The 20,971-nt window shown below is 41.0% G+C and overlaps 1 protein-coding gene and 1 long non-coding RNA gene across 2 annotated transcripts in view; one reads left to right on the top strand and one right to left on the bottom strand.

Annotated features, from left to right (window-relative positions):
- Nucleotides 1-6,992, bottom strand: part of METAP1 (methionyl aminopeptidase 1) — a 60,704-nt gene extending 53,712 nt beyond the window's left edge. The window contains exon 1 of the mRNA XM_081129162.1: nt 6,665-6,992. Coding sequence (XP_080985288.1) covers nt 6,665-6,778 — 114 coding nt within the window. The 5' untranslated portion in view covers nt 6,779-6,992. The remainder of the gene's footprint in view (nt 1-6,664) is intronic.
- A 39-nt stretch (nt 6,993-7,031) lies between these two features.
- Nucleotides 7,032-12,180, top strand: LOC308553297. The gene is made up of 3 exons (XR_013998224.1): nt 7,032-7,521; nt 8,588-8,791; nt 11,146-12,180. It is a non-coding gene; the product is annotated as an uncharacterized lncRNA (long non-coding RNA).
- The last annotated feature ends 8,791 nt before the right edge of the window (nt 12,181-20,971 follow it).

The raw sequence follows: 20,971 nt of genomic DNA, 5'->3' as shown, positions 1-20,971 counted from the left end.
GCGTGACTGAAACTTCACTCTGTGGATCAGTAACTCCCCAGTTCCCCCTCCTCGGCCCCTGGCAACCACCACTCCCCTCCCTGATTCTATGAATTTGACAATTTTAGATATCTCATGTAAGTGTAATCATGTAGTATTTGTTTTTCTGTGACTAGCTCATTTCATTTAGCATAATGTTTCACCCATGTTGTGGCACATTGCATAATTTCCTTCTTTTTTAAGGCTGAATAATATTCTATTGTACATTTGCACCACACTTTGTTTATCTATTCATCCATCTGTGGACATTTAGGTTGTTTCCACAACTTAACTATTGTGAACAGTGGGGCAAGGAGAACACTTATTTGTGATAACTTGGGGAAAGTTTCCCAATGCCCTTCTCCCAGGTTCGACTACAGATGCCAAACACATGTTGAGAAAGGCAGGCTGGCTTGCAAGGTATGCCGAATTGTTCTTCATTAGAAGTCAGACACCAGACTGATACCAATCAAAATCAAAAGACTTATAATTGTTGAGCTGGGAGCACTACCTGCCCACACATGAATAAGCAAACGCTTCACATTAAAACTGTGAAGTCAGGAGAAAGAGTAATAATTATATTCACATTCCATTACATACATTAAAACTTTACTATGGAGAAAATACCAATAGTTGCTGTGTAGAGTATTCCTGCCTATATATATCTATCTACAAAATAGGTTTGCTATTAATACCAAAGACAATTTCTCATTAACACAGGAGTTACCATGCTACTGTTTCTCCCTCCTGACATCTACATGTGTCTGTCATCCCCATCAAATTTACTAAGAACTAAAAACTCTGTAAGTACACCAAACCTGAAAAAGACTCACCAAAAAATAAATAAAAGAATGACTAAAACTTCTATCCACAAACTATATGAACCACATAAGATTCACACCTACTTCAAACAGCTCTTCAATCTCTAAAAAAGTAACTCTGAGTTAAAGACTTGTTCAACTTCTGATTACCTGCCAACCAAATGATGCTTCTTGCTTTTAATAAGTTCTAGTGGGATATAAGTACAGTTCATTCCAAAACTGCAACATATTTATAACATAGGCATGTCAATAAAAGGAGATGTCCATTGACCAACAGAAGGTCCTCAAACCAATAAAGACCCACTGACTACACTGTGAGTACTACTAGCAGTTTGGGACGGTTTGATCCTGGATTCATGTATCAGTCCTACCATTATTCTGTCCCTGAGTAAATCAAAATTATTTAAATTTTACATGAACATTTACTGAAGAGGAGCTAGACAGCAGCTAACAAACTGTAAAGAAACTAAATGTAACCATAGGTGATTAAATAAAGGGCAGTGTATCTATAACAGCATACTATTCAGCAATTATAAAGAATAATGTAAATATAGCTATGACAGAATTCTCAATATATTAGGAATACAGGGTGGTCAAATTTCCTAGGATTATGTACATTATGGTGCCATTTTTGTAAAAACATATACAAGTATATGCACATTAATGTATATAAAATATATAAATGTTTATAAAAACACATATCAAAAAATTCACAGAAATTATCACTGGGTAACTTTTCACCTGTATTTTCTAATTTTTCTACAATAAACATATTAGTAAAGTTATTTCTGTTTAAAAATCACAACCTCTCTATACCTTCATTCTATCTTTGGTTTACAAGAAGCTACAACACTTGTACCTCATTTAACTTACAGCAATATGTAGGGGTGGTGAGTAATGTGAGAAATTTAAAGAAAGTTCCAATAATAAAAAAGCATAATATGGTTAATATCTCCTTCCACGATGAAGATGAGTTCCAGAAACACTGCATTGTCAGGAACTTTGTTACTAAAGGAAAAAAGTATCAGAGGACAGGGTTGCATTTCAAAGATGCTACATATTAGAAGGGCAGTTCCTCCTCCAAGATGCCCAGCCACTCACTGTCTTCCTGAACGCCCAAATAACCCCCTTACCTCGCTACTGTGTCTTTGAAAGAGTCTATTTCAAGAATTTGTTCAAAATGTTCATAAACAATACTTCTCTTTAAACACTTTTAAACCTTCCTTTTAACTGACTGTAATAGCATCAGGCATGAGGCTATATGCATAAAAAAACCATTTACTGAACACTGTGCTAAACACTTTGCATGCTCTCCTATTCACCTTCCTCTCAACTCCATGAAGAGGGTGCACCATTCGCCTCTCTTACAAAATCAGGACATGAATCACCTGTGGACATGGAAGCAAAGATTTAAACCCAGGTCAGACTCCAAACCCAGTCTCCTACTTAAACTATACTACCTTTTAAGTTCTAATGCCTTATAACTCAGATCTTTCTCAGCTGATCCTTTAACTGGAGACATGATAGGATCTGTCCTGGGCTGTAGCCTAAAGGCCTGAATGCTCTATGCTTTCCTTCTCAGGCCCACCAACCTCTTTCCTTTCATTTAATGAACTAAGTGCCTTGCCTACTGTGTGCAAGGCACTTAAGGGAAATACAAAAATGAGTAAAGCACAGCCTCCAACCTCAAAAAATTGTTATAAATTCCTAGGGACTAAGAGTAAACTACTAAACTACTAGTAAACTACTATTAAATAAGAATGAACACTTCCATAAAAAAAAAATCATCAATCAGGAACCCCTGAAAAGCTGAATTTTCAAGTAAAACAGGTTTTACTCATTTAAAGAAGCAAACTTTCCTTAAAATTAAGCATCTCAGATAAAAATATCTACTTTCTTAAGCATAAAACACAGTATAATAAAAAGAGCTAACACTGATTACATTTACTGATGTGCTAAGTGTTTTACATGTACTTAGTATTTAGTCTTAACCAAAACCCTGAGCTAAGTACTATAAAAGGCCCTATTTTGAAAGAATGTAACAGAAAACAGAGATTAAATTATCTGCCCAGTCACACAGCTAGTAAGTGATGGAGTCATGATTCAAATGCAGCAGTCTACCTCTCTACTCTGCCTTTTGATATAGTTATTCATTGATTCAAACATTTATTTCCACTTTAAAAATGTTATGGACCTTGATAAAGACCTCACCAAAGATATACAGCTTGGCAGGTGTGGATCAGTGGTTGAGCATTGACCTATGATCCAGGAGATCATGGTTCGATTCCCAGTCAGGGCACATACCCGGGTTTCGGGCTCTGACCCCAGTAAGGGGCATGCAAGAGGCAGCTGATCAATGACTCCCACATCATTGATGTTTCTATCTCTTTCTCTCCCTTTCCCTTCCTCTCTCTGAAATCAATAAAGACATATTTAAAAAAAGAAAAGAAAATGAATCCTAAAGGCAGACTATGGATTTGGAGTGATTATGATGTGTCAATGTAGGTTTATCCTTGGTAAAAACTGTACCATTCTGGTGAGTGATATTGATAATGGAGGAGGTTATGCCTGTTTGGGGCCAAGAAATATATGAGAAATGCCTGTACCTTCCTCTGTTTTACTGTAAAACAAATACTAAAAATATTAAGTAGTAAACAAATTTTTTTAATTAAAGAGAAATCATCTTCCAAAATGTTTACCAAAATATAGATTTCACTATCCTGGTTCTTTGAACAGAAAAAGAAAAGAAACTGAGGGATGATCCATCAGTATATTGGTATTCCGCCAACATTTTCAGATTCAAGTTATGCTGTGTCACTTCTTGACGTCACAGAGAGGCCAACAACATAGAAGGCCAACCTGTCAGGAACTCTATCAGAGGCATATCAGCCGTATGGCAACAAGTCTGTGCTCATCCCTGAAATTTTCTTTATTTTGCTAGAATTCAAATTCCTAGGTCAAAATAGTGAACATTCTTAATGTTTTCAATAAATGTACCTATTAGCACACATAAAAAAAATTTATTGACCACCTATGGCATACAAAGCATTGTGCTGAAAAACGACGATAGGGCCATGAACAAGATAGCTTTATTCATGAAGCTCACCTCAATCAGAGATTGAAAGACAGATAAATGAGAAAGCAAATAAGATAACTAGTTTGTATACATTATAAAGGATATAAACAAGGTGCTATGAAGAGTACCGGGGGAAGGCTGTCTTCAATGACGGCTTCTTATAGTTTTGTTCTCAGTTTTGTTCCCAAAGACAAGCTGGCCAGACAGCGAGGCTTGGGGACCAGAGGAGGAAGGAGTAGAAAGAAGACAGACCACTCCCAGTGAAGATGATCAGAGATGTGGCAAGGAAAAGCCCTAGTTTCATCACAGATGTGGAAACTGGCTTAGGAAAAGTTAGTGATTTGACCCAAGTCTCAAGCTGGGGCTGAGAATAGCTGTGATTTCAGAAGACAGGTGACATTTTGGGTGAAGGAAAGAGTACAAGTACAGCTCTGGTTAGAGCAAGAGAATAAAGCTGAACTCAGAAGAGATGCCCTGATTATGGGGCTAGCATCCTGCAAGTGATGGTAACTCTACATGTTATGGGTGGAAGGTAAGCATAATCAGACTGTGCTATGCTAGGGGAAAATAACTTCTGTAGAAAAGGTTTTGTCTGGTTGTTTTTGTGTGTGTGTGTGGGGGGGGTAGTGTTTGTTTGCACATGGGGCACTACACTAGGGAAATACATTAAGAGACCACTACAACTGACTTGGTGAAAAAATTTTAAAACTGACCCTAGGAGGTAAGTAATAGCAACAGAGAGAGACAGTGTGGGAACAACTTGGAATATGTTTGACTACAAGCATAGCAATAGTACCAGAAACATACCTTGTAGAATCCAGCATTAAATAACTCCAATTCTAGAGTACTAAATGAACCCTGCATGTTTTCACAAAGGTATTGGAATTTTTCCACAGACCCCAAAGAGCCAATGTTCTTTCTACTGAATAATACCATGCCTAAGAGAATATCGCCTATGCTTGATGAATTTGGTTTCATAGTGTCTTTTTTAAACCTCAGCAGATAAATGTCTGTACTTATTAATTCATTTAGCATTACAATTCCTAACTAATCTTAAACACAATGTAAACCACATTATTCTATTCAAATGGTACACAATTTCCAAAAGGAAACTACGTTGTTGTTTTTTAAGTCCAGGTCCCACACAGACCTCAACAAATTAGAATTTGAAAATTAAAGAAACAAAAGGACTCATACCAGGTTTAGTATGCTGAGCAGTCCCACTGCTATTTTTAGAATGAGAAACACTTCTCCATGTGCAACTTTTTCCAAATGATACTAACAAGGTCAAGGATCATATCCTATCTAAAAACAAGACCTATACAACATAGCTAGGATCTCTTACAATGGCTTATCTGCAAGCGTTTTGGATTTTATTTACATGTTTATTTTACATACATCTTTATGTTTATATACTTAAAATATATTATTTGTCTTTATTGTTCTTTGATATTTTAGCATATGGCAGTGTTACATCCTACTGGCAGCCTTTAAAAATATGCCTTGGACTTTTACCAACACTTCACATTCATTGGATAATTTGGGCTCAGAACAACCTTGTGAAATATGTAAGTAAAACATCATCTTCCCCTCTGTACAGTGGTGGAACTGGAACTCTAAAGGTTAGGTAACTTGACTAGTTCAAGATAGCACAGTAATTGGCAAGGGCAGGGTCCTGACTTGGCCTTCAGACTTTTATGTTCATGCTCTTCTCCCCCCACCCCCAGGTCACTACCAATTTAATACTTGAATATTCACGTGTCTCTTCAACAAACCTGGACTGTAACTAAAAGCCACACCATTGCCGCTATGCCAAAATTCTGAGCGTCGAAATGCAGCCAGAACACTAGTTCTTTTCAGTAAACATAAACACGAGCACACGTTTCAGTCAGGACCCCATTCAATGCTGGGTTTGCTTCACTGCACAAAACTTACTGAAATCACTACGGCCTTAAAGCCTTAACACTTAATGGGACTGTCTTTTTCACTCAATGGGAAATTCAGTAAATGCAATAGGTGACTCATACCGTTACCTCATGGTTTTCTAAATTAATAAATTTGGATGCCAAAGGAAAATAATGAGTTACAAAGACCCCTCTCCATCCCCACCCCCAAAGTTGCTTAAGTGTCAAAACGCGGTAGTTAAAACACAAGGACGGAGGCGGGGTTGGAACCAGCCTTCCTCCTCCCTGTGACTCCCACCGTCCCCACGCGACCCACTCCTCAAAGCCCAGAGGGTCTCTTCCGAACCCCAATCCCGCAGAGACCAGAGTGACTACCGGCCCCGGGGCCCCCAGAGATCCAAGGCAAGAGCCCTGCCGGGAGCTGCGGCAGCGGCGGCGACTGTCTCACGGCCACGGCTGTCCCCTTCCCCAGGCGTCCCCACCTGTCCGGAGTCGCCCGCACACCTGGGAGCCCTTGCCCCCGCGGAATACGCGCGGCGGGAACCGACCACTAAACGCGGCGCCCCAGGGCGGCCGGGCGACCCGGGACAAGTCCGCTTCCGCTTCCACCCCACATGGCCGCGACAGATCACGCCCCCGCCCCCTCACGCGCCCCTAGTCCCGCAGGGCCCAGGTCCCCGGCAGCGGGAGGTGGGCGCCGGCGCCGCGAATCGGGGGAGGAGGACGCGCAGCAGGAGCGCCCGGCCGGGGACGAGGAGCGGCGCGTCCAGACCGGCCGCGAGCGCTGGCGGAGAGGGAAGGGGAAGGGTCCGCCGCCGCCGGGCCGGGGCCAAGCGGGCGTCTACCTGAGAGCAGAAGTACGAGCCCTGGATGCCCAGCTTGATGCAGGTGGGGCACTGGAGCTTGGCCTCGCTGCTGCAGCCGTCCGTCTCGCACACCCGTGTCTCCACGGCCGCCATGCTGCCTGGCTGCTGGAGAAGCGCCTCACCGAGGTAGCGGAGGAGGAGGAGGAGGAGGAAGGGAGGAACGGCGGGGTGGAGGGAGGATCGGGGAGGGGAGAGAAGGAGAGCCGGGGGAGGAGCTGGGCCCGCCGGGCCTCGGCGCGGACGGAAGAGGAGCGCGGGACCGGCCCAGACCACGCAGCGCGCCCCGCCCCGGCCCCGCGCGCGCAGCTGGCGCCCCGCCCCCGCCTTCGCCCCGCCCCCAGGAGCCGGCGCGCACGTGGGGACGCCAAGGCCGCTGGCGGAGACCCCCCGCAGCCCGCGCCCAGACCCGCCGGCTGCCCGCTGACCTCCCGGAGCGCGACCTCCGAGCGCCGCGCGGCGGAGGCCGGGGGAGGCCCGCGAGGCGCGGCCGCGGGCCTCGCGCTCTCTGCCTGGAGACGGGTCCCCAGGCGTCCCTCACCGATTGGATCCAAATGTCCTGAACGTCCCCCGCGCTCCCAGGCCGTTGGGAAGGGCGCTTCACTTCTCTGTGTGGTCCACCCGACGGCTCGTTGGAAAAGGAACATAACGCCCCCTTTGGAAGTTCTGTTTCTCACTGGCTCTGCTCCGAGGCCGGAGGACCACCGCTCACGCACGCAGAAATGGAGCCCGAGAGCTGTCTGTGAAGACGTGGGCTGAGGTTTGCTTCGGCCTCCTTCGTGCCCGATATTTTTCTTCACACCACCCGCCTCCATTCACAATCTACAGTGCTAATAATAGTAAGGCAGGAGCTACTAAATATTCGGTACAAACTTTAGTTATATATGTTATATTTTTGTATTATCCCAGGGAGTTTAGGAGGTAAGTAGGGGAGAATTGTATTAATCATGAAATGTCACAGTTGTAAGGACCATTAGAGGTCATCTGATGCAAACCTGTTGCCTAAATCTTTTCAACTACATCCCAGATCTGCCATTTTCTCTGACTTGTGCTTGGAATACCTCCTAGGGAAGAGAGAGGAACTAAAATTTATTGGTCGTCAATTAAGTACTGTGAACTTCGTGATATCTAACCCATTTTTTAAAATGTATATTTAATAGGTAAGAAAAGTTCACATTACTTTTATTTTAAATAACTGTTTTGTAATGTAAGCAATACAAATAATGTAATAAAATTTAAAATATTGTATGCACATAACCAAAAAGACATCAACCACCAAATATATATGTATGTGTATATATATATATTACATATGTATATATGTACGTATAAAATATATTTTTTAATTATTTTTATTGATTTCAGAGAGAGGGGGAGAGAGAGAGAAACATCAATGATGAGAGAATTATTGATTGGTTGCCTCCTGAATGTCCCCTACTGGGAACTGAGCCCACAACCCAGGCATGTGCCCTAACTGGGAATCAAACCTCGATCTCCTGGATCCTAGGTGGATGCTCAACCACTGAGCCATGCTGGTGGGGCAGGAAAAGCACTTCTGAGGTAGGGTCTAAGCACATGCCCAAAGCCACCTATCCAACTAGCCACTATACCTCCAGTGTCCATGGGCAGTTCAAATTCAACATGAACAAAAAGAAGCAATGATCTTCTCACTTTTGTTACCCCCTTTAAATCTGCTTTTTCTCCTGAATTTCCTATCTTTCTTAGTGAACACCCTCTGTCTACTTTCATCTCCCAAGTTAAAAATAAGGCCCCTTTGTCTTCTTTATCTCCCCCCATCAAATTAATCACTCAGTCCTATAGATCTTATCTTCTAAATCGTTGTATTTTATTTTTTTATTGTTTTTTAATCTTCACCCTAAGATATTTTTTTCCATTGCTTTTCAGAGAGAATGGAAGGGAGAGAGAGAGAGAAGAAAGAGAGAGAAACATTGATGTGAGAGACACACATAATCTGATTGGTTGCCTCCCTCATACCCCCCGACCTGGGCCGGCGATCCAGCTTGCAACCAAGGTACGCGCCCTTGACCAGAATCGAACCAGAGACACCTCAGTCCAAGGGCCAACACTCTAACCACTGAACCAAACCGGGTAGGGCTCTTCTAAATATTTTTTATGTGCTCTCTTTTCTTGTGGCTGCAGCTTTAGGCCATTTTAAGCCTTGCTTGGACTATTACAATAGCCTCTTAACTGCCTCTAATCCCCTGGGTGTACCCTGACATCAAGCTGATTTTCTAAGAGACAAATCTCATCATGCCTTTTCCCTGCTTAAAACCCTTCACTAATGTAGGGCCCGCAGAGCTGGGACCGGGACAAAGAGGTGGCCAGAACCTATGGAGTTGGGACCAAGTAAACTGTCAGAGTTAAGTTATTATTCAGGGTTTAGGGGATCTGTGAGACCATCAAGGCCAAAACTAAGGAAACAGTTAAAAACATCAGGGGCTTGGTACATAAAGGGAAAATGAGCAGATAAGTAACTGTATTAAGGATAATGAAAGCCAAGTTTTTCTCTTTCTGAGAAGGAAGTTCCAAGTATGGAAAGGCTGAAGACTAGAATGAATCATGAGTTATTGCATTGGAATTTGATGTATTAATGTGAACTCAAGGCTCTGATAGGTAAATAGATAGGTAATATAGGGGTGTGTGTGTGTGTGTGTGTATGTAAAGCTCTGACCACTAAGAGGGCCTAATGGCAATGAGCACACTTAATCTCCAGATCTTGATTTCTAAATACCATTCTCCACTAAAAGGAATCAGCGCTTCTTGGAGAATTGACTCATTCCAGCGCCAGAGAAGGGAAAATACAAGATAAGTGTGAAGGATCTCATTGTACCAGAACGTAAGGTAGAGCTCAAAAATGATGGAGACCATGAGAAGGACACATTAGTCCATTTGAAGGGGTTCCCACTGGCCAAACAGGAGATAATTTGAGCATCAAAATAAATAATATCAGATTATTGAAAACCATTGAAAGATATAGTAATTTGTGAGCCCATACTAACAAAAATACATAAATAAACAAACGAGGGAGGAAAGTAAGCTTTTCTTTCCAATAGAATATCAACTAATAAATGTGGAAGGATTGATGGAGTTAGAAAATCACCACTTGACAACTGTTACTGTAATTTATTCAGGCAAGAATCATCAATGGATGCTAAAATAATTGGGTGAAAGTTTGTTAAGAAACAGGATATTTACATAGTCTCAGTGTAACTCCCTATAAAACATTTATCATTTAAAAAGGCAAAAAAGTAACTTCACAGTGGAGAAACCTTGCAGGCACTCAACTATGTTATCAATGTTAATATCACCAGTAATGGTATAAATGAACTTTGTGCACCTCCTGATATGAAACACTGAGAACACAGTACATCTTTTGTGGTGCTCCTGCCAAAAATGCACTACTGATTCTAATCATGAGGAAATATCAGGCAAACCCAAATTGAAAATAATCTACAATATAATTGCCCTGTATTCTTCAAAATTCCAGTGTCACAAAAGACAGAAAGATTTGAGGAACTGTCCCAGATTGAAAGAGGTTGAAGAGATATGACAACTAAAGAAACACTTGATCCTGGGTTGGATTTTGCACCAAAAGAAAAAAAAAAAGTGTTTTTACTCTAAAAGAAATTAAGTTATATTGTATCCTTATGAATGACCTGGTTTTGACTGTTATACTGTATATTATTGGTTCAGAATATACAGAGAGAGAAAATGAATGAAGGTGGAAGAGGGCGTAGAGGGGATAAAAGGTGAGGGGGGAAAAATAGAAAATTAAAAAAAAAAAAACTCATAAAAGAAAATGAATAATAAGACAAGTGTAATAGAATGTTAACAATTGAGGAGCCTGGGTATACCAGAGTTCTTTTTACAATTCTTGCAACGTTTCTGTAAGTTAGAAATATTTTCAAAATGAAAGGTTTTAGAAGCCTTTCCTAGTTGCTCCTCACCTGCAAGATCAAGTCCAAACCAGGCTCTTTGTGTATATGCATCCCTTGTTAAACTTGTTAGCCTTATCTCTCACTATTCTTCATGCATTGGCCTTGACTCTCCAGCAATAGCAAACTGCTCACACAATGCTCCCTGAACACACAATGCTGTTTCATTTTCGCATGCTCTTATACATAATGTTCCCTCTGCCTGGCCTGCCTGTCTCTATTTGATCTCTTGGTGAAATCATTGTTTCTTCAAAATCCAGCATTGGCATCACTTCACCCATTAAACTTTTGCTGACCTCCTCAGCTCGATTTAACTAGTGCTGCCTCTGTGCTACCTCTAAACCAGGTACAAAGTACAATTGTTAATTTTAGGTAATATTTATTGAAAACTTACCATACACTAATGTATAAGTACACATAGATGCTAATGGATTTACTTTTAATCTTCACGAGGGCTCTATACGGAAGGTCCTAGTACTAATCCCATTTTTTTCTCTCTCGCTCAAGGTCACATAACCAGTAGGTGGCTAAGCCTGGACTCAAGCTCAAGTCTGTCTGACTACAAAACTCATGCTCTAAACCACTATCCTCATCACTTTTAATTTTTCACCTGTGTCTCCTACTAGACTGTGACAAGAGGGCTTACGTCTCATTTTTCTCTATATTCCCAACCTTTAACCCTATCACAACGCTTGACATATAATAAATGCTCAATAAAGGTTTTTCCTTCTTAAGTTTTTTGTAAATATGGATTATCTCAAATATACAAAAAAAGAAAAAAGCGTGTGTGTGGAGAGAGAGAACATATTCCGGCAGTCAGAACCCAGCAGGAAGCAGATGACGCTCTCAGGCTGGGTAATTTGAGAAGAGTGCAGAGTTTAATAAAGGGACTGTTTACTAAGGCGTGGGCAGAGTCCTGGAAAACCAGAAGGACTAACGCAGTAACTGAGAGTTAACAATGGGCAGCATTTCCATTCCTAGGGCTGAAGAAATAAGGGAACTGGGCAAATACCAAAGCCCAACGTGAGCTGTGTGGAGAGGGCTTCCTCAAAGGAGTTGCAACATTTGGTCTAGAAATCTAGCTAGCCCAGGGCAACCCTCAAGTAGGGAATCTGGGGCTTCATTATCTTCTTCCTTCCAGTCTTCTACACGTTGGAAGGCTAAGGCACACATTTTTCTATAGTAGATCATACAAGTCACTCCCCCAGAGCAGAGGGCCAGATGGAGAAGGGTGGAAAATAGATCTGTAGGGGGCAGATGGAAAATAATCCATAATATTGTACCTACCACTCATCTTAAGAAGTGGAATATGGTTGAAGTCCTTGGGGTACTCTTCCTGGATCACATCCCCCTTCTTCCTCTCCTGCAGAAGAGTTGTTATCCTAAAGTTAATGTTTTTTGTTCCCATGAATATCCTCAAACTTTATAATGGCACCGTACTGAGGATAGTCGTCTTACCATCATCATTCTTCATTATGACTGTGGAATTCATCCTGGTTGATACTAACAGCTCTAGTTTGTTTACATTCCCTACCATATAGTGTCCTATTCTCCAAATATACCACAATATATGTATTCTCCTGCTAGTGGACATTTACTTTGCTTTCTGTTTTTTGCTCTTACAGTCAGTGCTGCCATAGGATTCTTATACTTCTGCATAATATGTTATTTTACAAATAAAATTTAATAATGGAATTTTCTGACAAGGAATAGCATTCTCCTTACTCTGTCATGTCCTCATGCTTAATAAACATCACGGTATAAACAATGGGTTGGGAGTCAAAACTCTTCTCCATGTGTCTGGCTCCTAACTCTGTCTTGTGGAAGGCACTTAAAATCATCTGTAAAACATTGTTATGAAAATCAAATGACTTGGTGCCTATGAAAACACTTTGTAAAGCACCACATGAATATAAATGATCACTGTTTATTGTCACACACACACACCCACTTTCTGTAACATGTCTTGTGAGAGAAGGCACCTTGTCTCTCTTGTTTGTTTACTATTGTATCTCTAGTGCCCAGAATAAGAGCTGGCACTGAATAGGCACTTCATTAATCAGGGAAGGATAACTGCTGAAACAAACAATCCCAGAACTCTCAGTGGCTTAAGAAAATCAAAGTTTGTATCACCCTATGTCAGAGTCAGCTACGTAGGTCAACCAGGGAGGCCTGTTCTCCCAGTCAGTCAGAGATTCCAGATCCATCTTTTTATCACTCACTTGATAGGTCCTTGGAAACCTCACCTGGGAATAGGCTGGCACATGAGCATTTGTATACATGAGATTTAACTGGTTGACCCTGGGAGTGCTGCACTTCATGCTAGCCCATTTTATTGACCAGAATTCAATGACTGGCCATATCTTGCTCAAACAGATGCTAGAAATGTAGCTGAACTGTGACCTTGAAATAAGAGAAAATGGCCATAGCTGGTTTGGTTCAGTGGTTAGAGCGTCAGCCCGCAGACTGAAGGGTGTCAGGTTCAATTCTAGCCAAAGGTATGTACCTCAGTTCCAGGCTCCATCCCTGGCCCCCGCAAGGGGGGGTTGGGGTACATGCAGAAGGCAACCAATTGATGTGTCTCTCACATCGATATTTCTCTCTCTCCCTCTCCCCCCTCCATTCTCTCTGAAAAGCAACGGGAAAAATATCCTCCGGTGAGTACTGAAAGAAGAGAAAATGAGTTTGATCAGCATCTAGCTATGACTTTCAAGAAATATTTGTAGAATAAATAATAAACAAATAAATGCAATACACACATATGAATGCAGCCTAATACCACTTTTCTGTAGCATGTCAATAATGCTTTAATGTTGAATTTACATCAGCTAAAATGCCTAAAGCACTTTTACTGTGTGTGCTATTAAGCCCCATTGAGAACCTAGTTGTTTCTCAAGAATCCTGTTTCCCAGAGGTGGGGTTTGGAAGGATTGGTTATCAAATGCTAGTGCTGCCCCATTACTAGACCCATGCTCTGATGACATGGCAGTGTCTACCTTCCTTAGGAAACAGAGCCAGAAGCTTTTTTTTTTTTTTGAAATCTTGCTTTCAAAATCTCACCTAGATTGCTTGTACTGTGCACCTGCTGGCCAAGAGACTAACCGATCTTTCCCTATTCCATTTTGAAGTAACAATGGCTCCACTGGTAGATGTGCATCTTCCTCAACTCAATCTTCTTCACAGGTGAGCCCCTGAATGTTAAAACATCTGAGGTCAAGCCTCAAGAGAGCTGCAGCTGCAACTTTAACTCCTGTTGGAATACTCCCTCTCGGTACTTAATCACCATATAAGAAGTCTACCCTGAGACTTTTGTGTGGGGGTCACTTTTCTTTTTCTGGATAGTCACATAAAAATTCAGTGTTGGGGGATTGTAGATATAAATATGAAAGGTGAAACAATGCATCTTCTAGATAATAACATTGAAAAATATCTTCATGCCATTGTAGAAGGCAACCATTTCTTAAACAGGACACAAAGCCTTCATTTATTTAAGTCACCCTTTCCCCTCTGCTCTGCATGCCATCTTTATCTTAAATCAAGCATCCAGATGTGAGTGGATTTAAATTATATTAGTCTGTTAAATTATATTAGTCTATTTGGCTATCCCTTGCCTCTATTACTACAGCTTATAAGGAGTACTGATGTCTAAAAGAGCAAGTCCTTCTGCTTAGTTATTTTTTCAAAAGATTCAGTTCTTAGCCCCAAGCAGGGTAAGGAAAGTGTCCATGGGAGGGTGAGTGGAACCAACTGGGACAGGGTTTCAGAGCTCAGGAGTGGTGAGGAAGTCTTCCATGCAGGCATGGGGATCAATGTTAACTTGGAATAGGGTGTCAATACCTAAATGGTGCAGAGGGGGTCCATGCAAGGAGACAGCATGGCATTGGGTATTGGAGCCTGACACCTCACTTACCCTGCTCTGGCTGACACCCATACTGGGGCTGCCTCTCTTTGAGGATTCCCTTCTTATCCTGTTCAAGCTCTGATACTCGTGTGAAGATGTTATTCCCCAAAGGGGATGGCCTGGAGCAAGGTGTCAGAGCCCCAGCATGGCGATGAGGACATGTCTGCAGAGCGCTGGTCCAGGCTTGGGTGTCATGACCTGAGCTGGGTGAGATGGGAGGCCTCACAGAGGGAAGGCCTGGCGGGGGGCATCAGCCCTTGAGTGCAGAGAGGAGGAGGTGCCAGCACAAGGGGGCAAATCCACGTGGAAAGTCAGAGCCTGATGGGGGTAAGATAGGAGACACCCTACCCCACCCCCATGGGATGGCCCAACGTAGGGAGCGAGAGCCCGAATGCTGTGAGGAGGGGTCCATGGGGAAGAGGGCAGGCGCAAGGTTCCAGAGCCTGAGCTGCCCAAGGAAGCGATCTGTGAGGAAGGGGCACACTGATATGGTGTGTTGGTGCCGACATGCAGGAAGAAGAAAATGTGCACACGGGAGAGCAGTGGTGGAAATAGATTATTTGTATATGCTGGGTCTGTTAAATAAACTTACATGTTAAGGATCATTGAAGCCAGTTTCTGTCAAAGGACGGAATTAAAATATGGCAAGGTAGAAAACTAAAACACTGTGATGTTAAGCTGGAATTGGAGGAATTGGTGTGAGCTACCATTTTCAATATATAGAGGTGGGTAGAGACGTAAACATAGATGTGGATGTAAGTATATGTGTGCATATAATTACATACATACCCTAGCCCTGTCCACTGAGCAAGCCTGAGACCTGCAGCATCCCAATAGTAAAGATCATACCCAATGCCCAAATATTGGCTTCTAAATATCAGTCTCTGCTGAAAGGAACCACAATAATGATAATGACAGTAATAGATTATAGCCCATTGAATAAAATAGGAAATAATGAATCATACTGCTATAAAATGATAAATGAATAAGTGGACAGTTTGATAAGGAATAGAATATTTATGTCATTTCAAACTACTTCCCAGGAAAATGTTTATCAATTATAAAGGACAAAAATTAACTTCCTAGTTGATAAGCCTAGCAGACACCAGCTTAATCAAATAAGCAAAGTAAACACCATCAGTAAAGGGACATAGTGAAATTGTGCTCCACCTGATAAAACACAATGAGAAGAATTTATGTCCCTTCCAAAGATGCATCAACTGAATCTAATCATGAGGAAACATCAGACAAACCAAAATTGAGGAACATTATACAAACAACTGCCTTGTAATGGTGAAAAGAGTTAAGGTCATGAACATAAAGGAAAGACTAAGGAACTGTTTTGGACTGAGAAGGCTAAAGAACATGACAATTAAAAACAATTTATGATGCTGAAGTGTATTTTTTGTCTCTAAAGGACATTATTTGAACACCTAGCAAAACTTGAACAGGATCTGAGGATTTAATGGTAGTAATGTATCAGTGGCAATTTCCTGATTTTCATAGCAGTGTATAGGTATGTAGGAGAATGCCCTGGTTTTAGGAAATACACTGTAAAGTATTAGGCAGTGATGGGCCATTAGGTAGGCAATTTACTCTCACAGGGTTTAAGAAAAACTAATGTTTGTATTATACTTAGAACTTTTCTTGAAGTTTGAGAGTCTTTCAAGAAAAGTAGCCTTATTCCATGCAAGGTATATACAAAATAATATTTTTTTAATACAGAGTACAATAAACTTATAAAAAAAAGTTTTAGTTACAGACAGAGCTAGCAATCGACCTACAGATATTGTGAAAATTGCCTGACCTACTTCGAGGCAATCGGTTTACCTTGATTCAAATGCTTTCAATTTAGAATGTACATATTTTAATTCCACTAGAAAGTAGTTTTTATAGTTAATACTAACAACATATGTTTAACCACATCAAACATATCCCTGTGCTTATAAACAATATCCATGTGTTCACTAGACAATGGATATGGTAAATTGTATCTCCAATAATAAATTTTATTCAGGAAATGCAATGGAATTAACATATCTTGCTAAAACCTATCTAGAAGTCATGTTTTCTTTACTGTGTTGCTGCAGAGTAATTTTTCTGCAATATACTTTTAACTTTTTTAAATAACCAGATTATATAAAAAGCTGTTTACACTTCTCAGCAATGATATTTTGTTCTTATTAAGTTATAAGGCACTAAATGCATTTTAATATATGCTTTGATTAAATTATGAGTTTGAATAACAAAATTTAACAGCTGGTCTTGATTTACCAGTGTTCATGTGAAATCGTCAGGAGGAAAAATTCGCACACCTGCCTTACACATAAATACATAGGCTTTTGAAATATTCCAACTATGCCCTGGCCAGTGTGGCTCAGTTGGTTGAGTATCATCCCATGTACCGAGCCGTCACTGGTTCGATTCCAGGTCAAGGCTTGTGCCCGGATTGCAGGCTTGATCCCCAGTAGGGGGCATGCAGGAGGCAGCTGATTGATGCTTCAGTCTGGCATCAATGTTTCTCTCTCTCTTTAAAAATAAAAACATATATATTTTTAAAAATAATAATAATGAGCCACAAGGGCAAGGATGTGAGGAATAATTATGTTCAAAACCAACCATGTAATACGTATCATCAGCAAAAAAGCGAAACTTTGTGTTGACAGTCAATGCTCTGAAAGACATATTATTAGGTGAAAAACATAATGTGCCAACACAGTGTGTATAGTTGGGTACCATTTATTTCTTTAAAAGGTTATACAGCTGCCCTAGCCGGTTTTGCTCAGTGGTTAGAGCATCAGCCCACCGATTGAAGGGTCCTGGGTTGGATTCCTGCAAGGGCGCGTTCCTTGGTTGCAGGCTCGATCCCCGGCCGTGGTCAGGGCACAGGAGGCAACCGATCAATGTGTCTCTCTCACATCAATGTTTCTCTCTTTCTCTCTCTCTCCCTCTCTCCCTTCCACTCTCTCTGAAAAGCAATGGAAAAAATATTCTTGAGTGAGGATTAAAAAAAAAATTATACAGCCCTGGCTGGGTGGCTCAGTTGGTTGGAGTGTCACCCCAAACCCCAAAAGGCTGTGGTTTCGATTTCCAGTCAGAGCACATACCTAAGTTGTGGGTTTGATCCCTGCTCAGGGTGTGTACATGAGACAACCAATTGATGTTTCTCTCTCACTTTGATGTTTCTCTCTCTCTCTTCCTCCCTCCATTCCCCTCTCTAAAGTCAATAAATATATCCTCAGTGAGGATTAAAAAAAAAAAAAGAATAATGTCAAGAGTTCTGGATTCACAAGCCTAACAAACTCCCAGGGCCATCTTCTCTACTTTTCACAGAAAACTCGTTTCATTTACAATTCAGCCTCTGAATTAATTGACTCCAATTTTGTGCTAATACATCTCTAAAATGCAATGTCTCAGATAAATATCAACCAAGCACTACAAAGTTTAATTTGAAATATGTGTTCCACGTTACAGTCTGGTTTCCCTCAATATCATCTAACAAATTAAATTGCAAGTAGCATCATCTGCTAACCCTTTAAGGCAGCAAGAGAAGTGAAGTCTTGCTTGAATTTATTTCTGCTGCCATGTTCTACATTGTATTACAAGATTGCTCTAAGATTGATTATGCATACAATTTGAACTGAAAGTAATTTTTTAAAAAGTGGGCTTAGAAATGTATAAAATAAGCACCATTGTGGTTTCCTGTCTTGAGTGCTTGTGATAAATTTAAAAGAAGTGAAATCTTTGAGTAAGTAAGATCAGACAATAGCCATAAATCGTGGAATATTTGACACATTAACACCAAAGCAGATTCTGAACTTTATTTCTCATTTGAACTGGGAAAGTAATGTGTCACCCAGAGGCTAACAGGATCTAAAAGATGGAGACTTGATTACTCCAGAACATAACTTTTATATCCAAGGAAATAGCATCTGTATTCTGTTTATGTTCACGGCAACCCTTTTAGCAAAGAGAAAGGCCCATGAAAGAAGCAAAGAGAAGTACCATTTTTTCCTGTTTTTCAGCTGGGCTTAGATTGCCTAAAATGGTTTGTTGTGCCTTCCAAGTAGATGGCAGGAAAGTCAACTACACTGCACTAGACCCATTTGGAAATGAAAGAAAAGCACCTGTTTTATAAACGTGTCAGCTTCTTTTCTGAGAGCTTAGCCAAGGTTCTCAGGAGACCCTGCACAGCTGCCTTTCGCACTGCTTGGTCATCCACGCACATGAAATGAGGTGACTGATTTCTGTTGCTTCCTCTCTTAGTAAAATGGTCCTTTTCTATCAGTGCTTTCTGGTTACTCCATTTGCATAGCTTTATGTCTCTCCAAGGAACACACACCACATAGCATATAAATTAAGAATTTTATAGTATTCATTCCTGAACCTTGATTTATGGCAGGACTTCACTTCGGCTCTATCCTGGGCGTGTCTGAAAGCAGTGCAAGAGATGAGATCTACAGGGGCTAGCAGAGAAGGCTCAAAGGAGAGGCCAGACGTGCTACCAAGGTCAGAATGTCTTTGTGAGAATACCACTTCATCCAGCTGTGAGTACAGCTGCTGTTGTGAGAATGACCAGCGAGCGTGACCATGTGATGCTACTTGTCTCTTGATAATTCAAAAGGTGTCAGTGTGAAGCCTGGGATAGCACAAGCTATCTGTTTTGCCTTATTCCAGCTTCATCAGCATCAAAATAAATAATGCAACTGGATAATGCAATTCCATTCTCTTTCCTTTTCTTCCAGTTAAACCATATTTCTTCTTCTCAAACAGTGCATTTAGGCAAGTTAAAAAAAAAAAAGTCTTTATTGATTTCAAAGAAAGGAAGGGAGAGGGAGAGAGAGAGAGAAACATTAATGATGAGTCATTGATTGGCTGCCTCCTACACGCCCCCTACTGGAGATCGAGCCTGCAACTGGGGCATGTGCCCTGACCCGGAATCAAACTGCAATCTCTCGGATCCTAGGTCAATGCTCAACCACTGAGACACGCCGGCTGAGCTAGGCAAGATTTTTTCAATAATAGTCTTTACAACAAGACTATTAATGATGCATCTCTAAGGATCCTCAAGTAATTTTATATTCATTACTGCTTTCTCCATGTATTCTGTTATTTTTTACAAAGATGAACAGGATAGGCTTCCAATTCTTCATGTCATTTCATCTAATTTAAATCATTGTTATTGTCTATAAGTACTTGATTCTGTAATTTATAAAAACTGAATAGGTCATGACCATAAAATACTTTTGGAGGGCTCTGAAAAGTCTGATATTAGTGAACCTGCTCTTCTAAGGTTTCCATCCTCTCTTAAAATAAACAAAAATAGATGTCTCCAACAAAACCATGTTATACTCTGATAGCCCCAATATTCCTTTGAATATTGAAGGGAAATATTTACTGCAATAAGGTATCTCTCTTCTGTTTCACTTAGGAAGAAAGCATTTGATGAATTTATGAGATTATTGAAAACATCTTTCTACCTAACCCTGTTAGTGATATTCAAAGACTGAAAGGCAATCAGCAGTTTAGTGGGGTGTTCCTGACTTAATTGAAAAGTTGGATTATCTGTTCCAACTCAGAAAATAAAGGAATAGCTTTTAATACTCAGAGATTTCATAGGATGCAAACAGAGAGCTCTTGCCCGTGGAATTAGTAAAACAAAATATTTTTGTTCACAATATTTAGAGATTGGTTTATATCTAAAGAATCCTAGTCCAACTTGCATGGCTTGGTGATTGAGCATTGACCTATGATCCAGGAGATAACAGTTCAGTTCCCGATCGGGACATATGCCTGGGTTGTGGACTTGATCCCCAGTAGGGGTGTGCAGGAGGCAGCCAATCAATGACTCTCTCATCACTGATGTTTCTTTCTCTCTCCCTCTCCCTTCCTCTCTCTGAAATCAATAAAGACATATTAAAAAAAAATCCTGCCCATGCTGTATAAAATTGCACCTATGATGACAGGAGATTTGAAGAGCAGAATGTTGATTCTGAGGGACAAAGGGCCTTCGGAGATATATTAATTTGCTAGGGCTGCCGTTACAAAATACTCAGCAGGTTTCATTTCTTCTGAGGCCACTTTCCTTGGCTGGCAGATGGCCACTTTCTTACTGTATCTACACATGGTCATCTCTTGGTCTGTGTTGTTTGTGTTCTAACCTCATATAAGGACGTCAATCATATTGGATTAGGGTCTAGCCACATGATCTTATTTTACCTTCATTACCTCTTTAAAGACCCTAACTCCAAATGCAGTTACATTTGGATGAGACCCTTTTTTTTTTAACCTTCACCCAAGGATATTTTTTCCATTGCTTTTTCAGAGAGAGAGTGGAAGAATGAGTGAGAGAGAGAGATTGATGTGAGAGAGACACAATTGGTTGCCTCCCCACACGCCCCAACCAGGGCCAGAGCCTGCTACCTGAGGTAC

Source organism: Miniopterus schreibersii, assembly GCF_964146895.1.
Source record: "Miniopterus schreibersii genome assembly, chromosome: 1".
NCBI lineage: Eukaryota > Metazoa > Chordata > Mammalia > Chiroptera > Miniopteridae > Miniopterus > Miniopterus schreibersii.
Note: the sequence above shows the minus strand (reverse complement) of the source record. Positions and strands in the feature narration are given on the sequence as shown.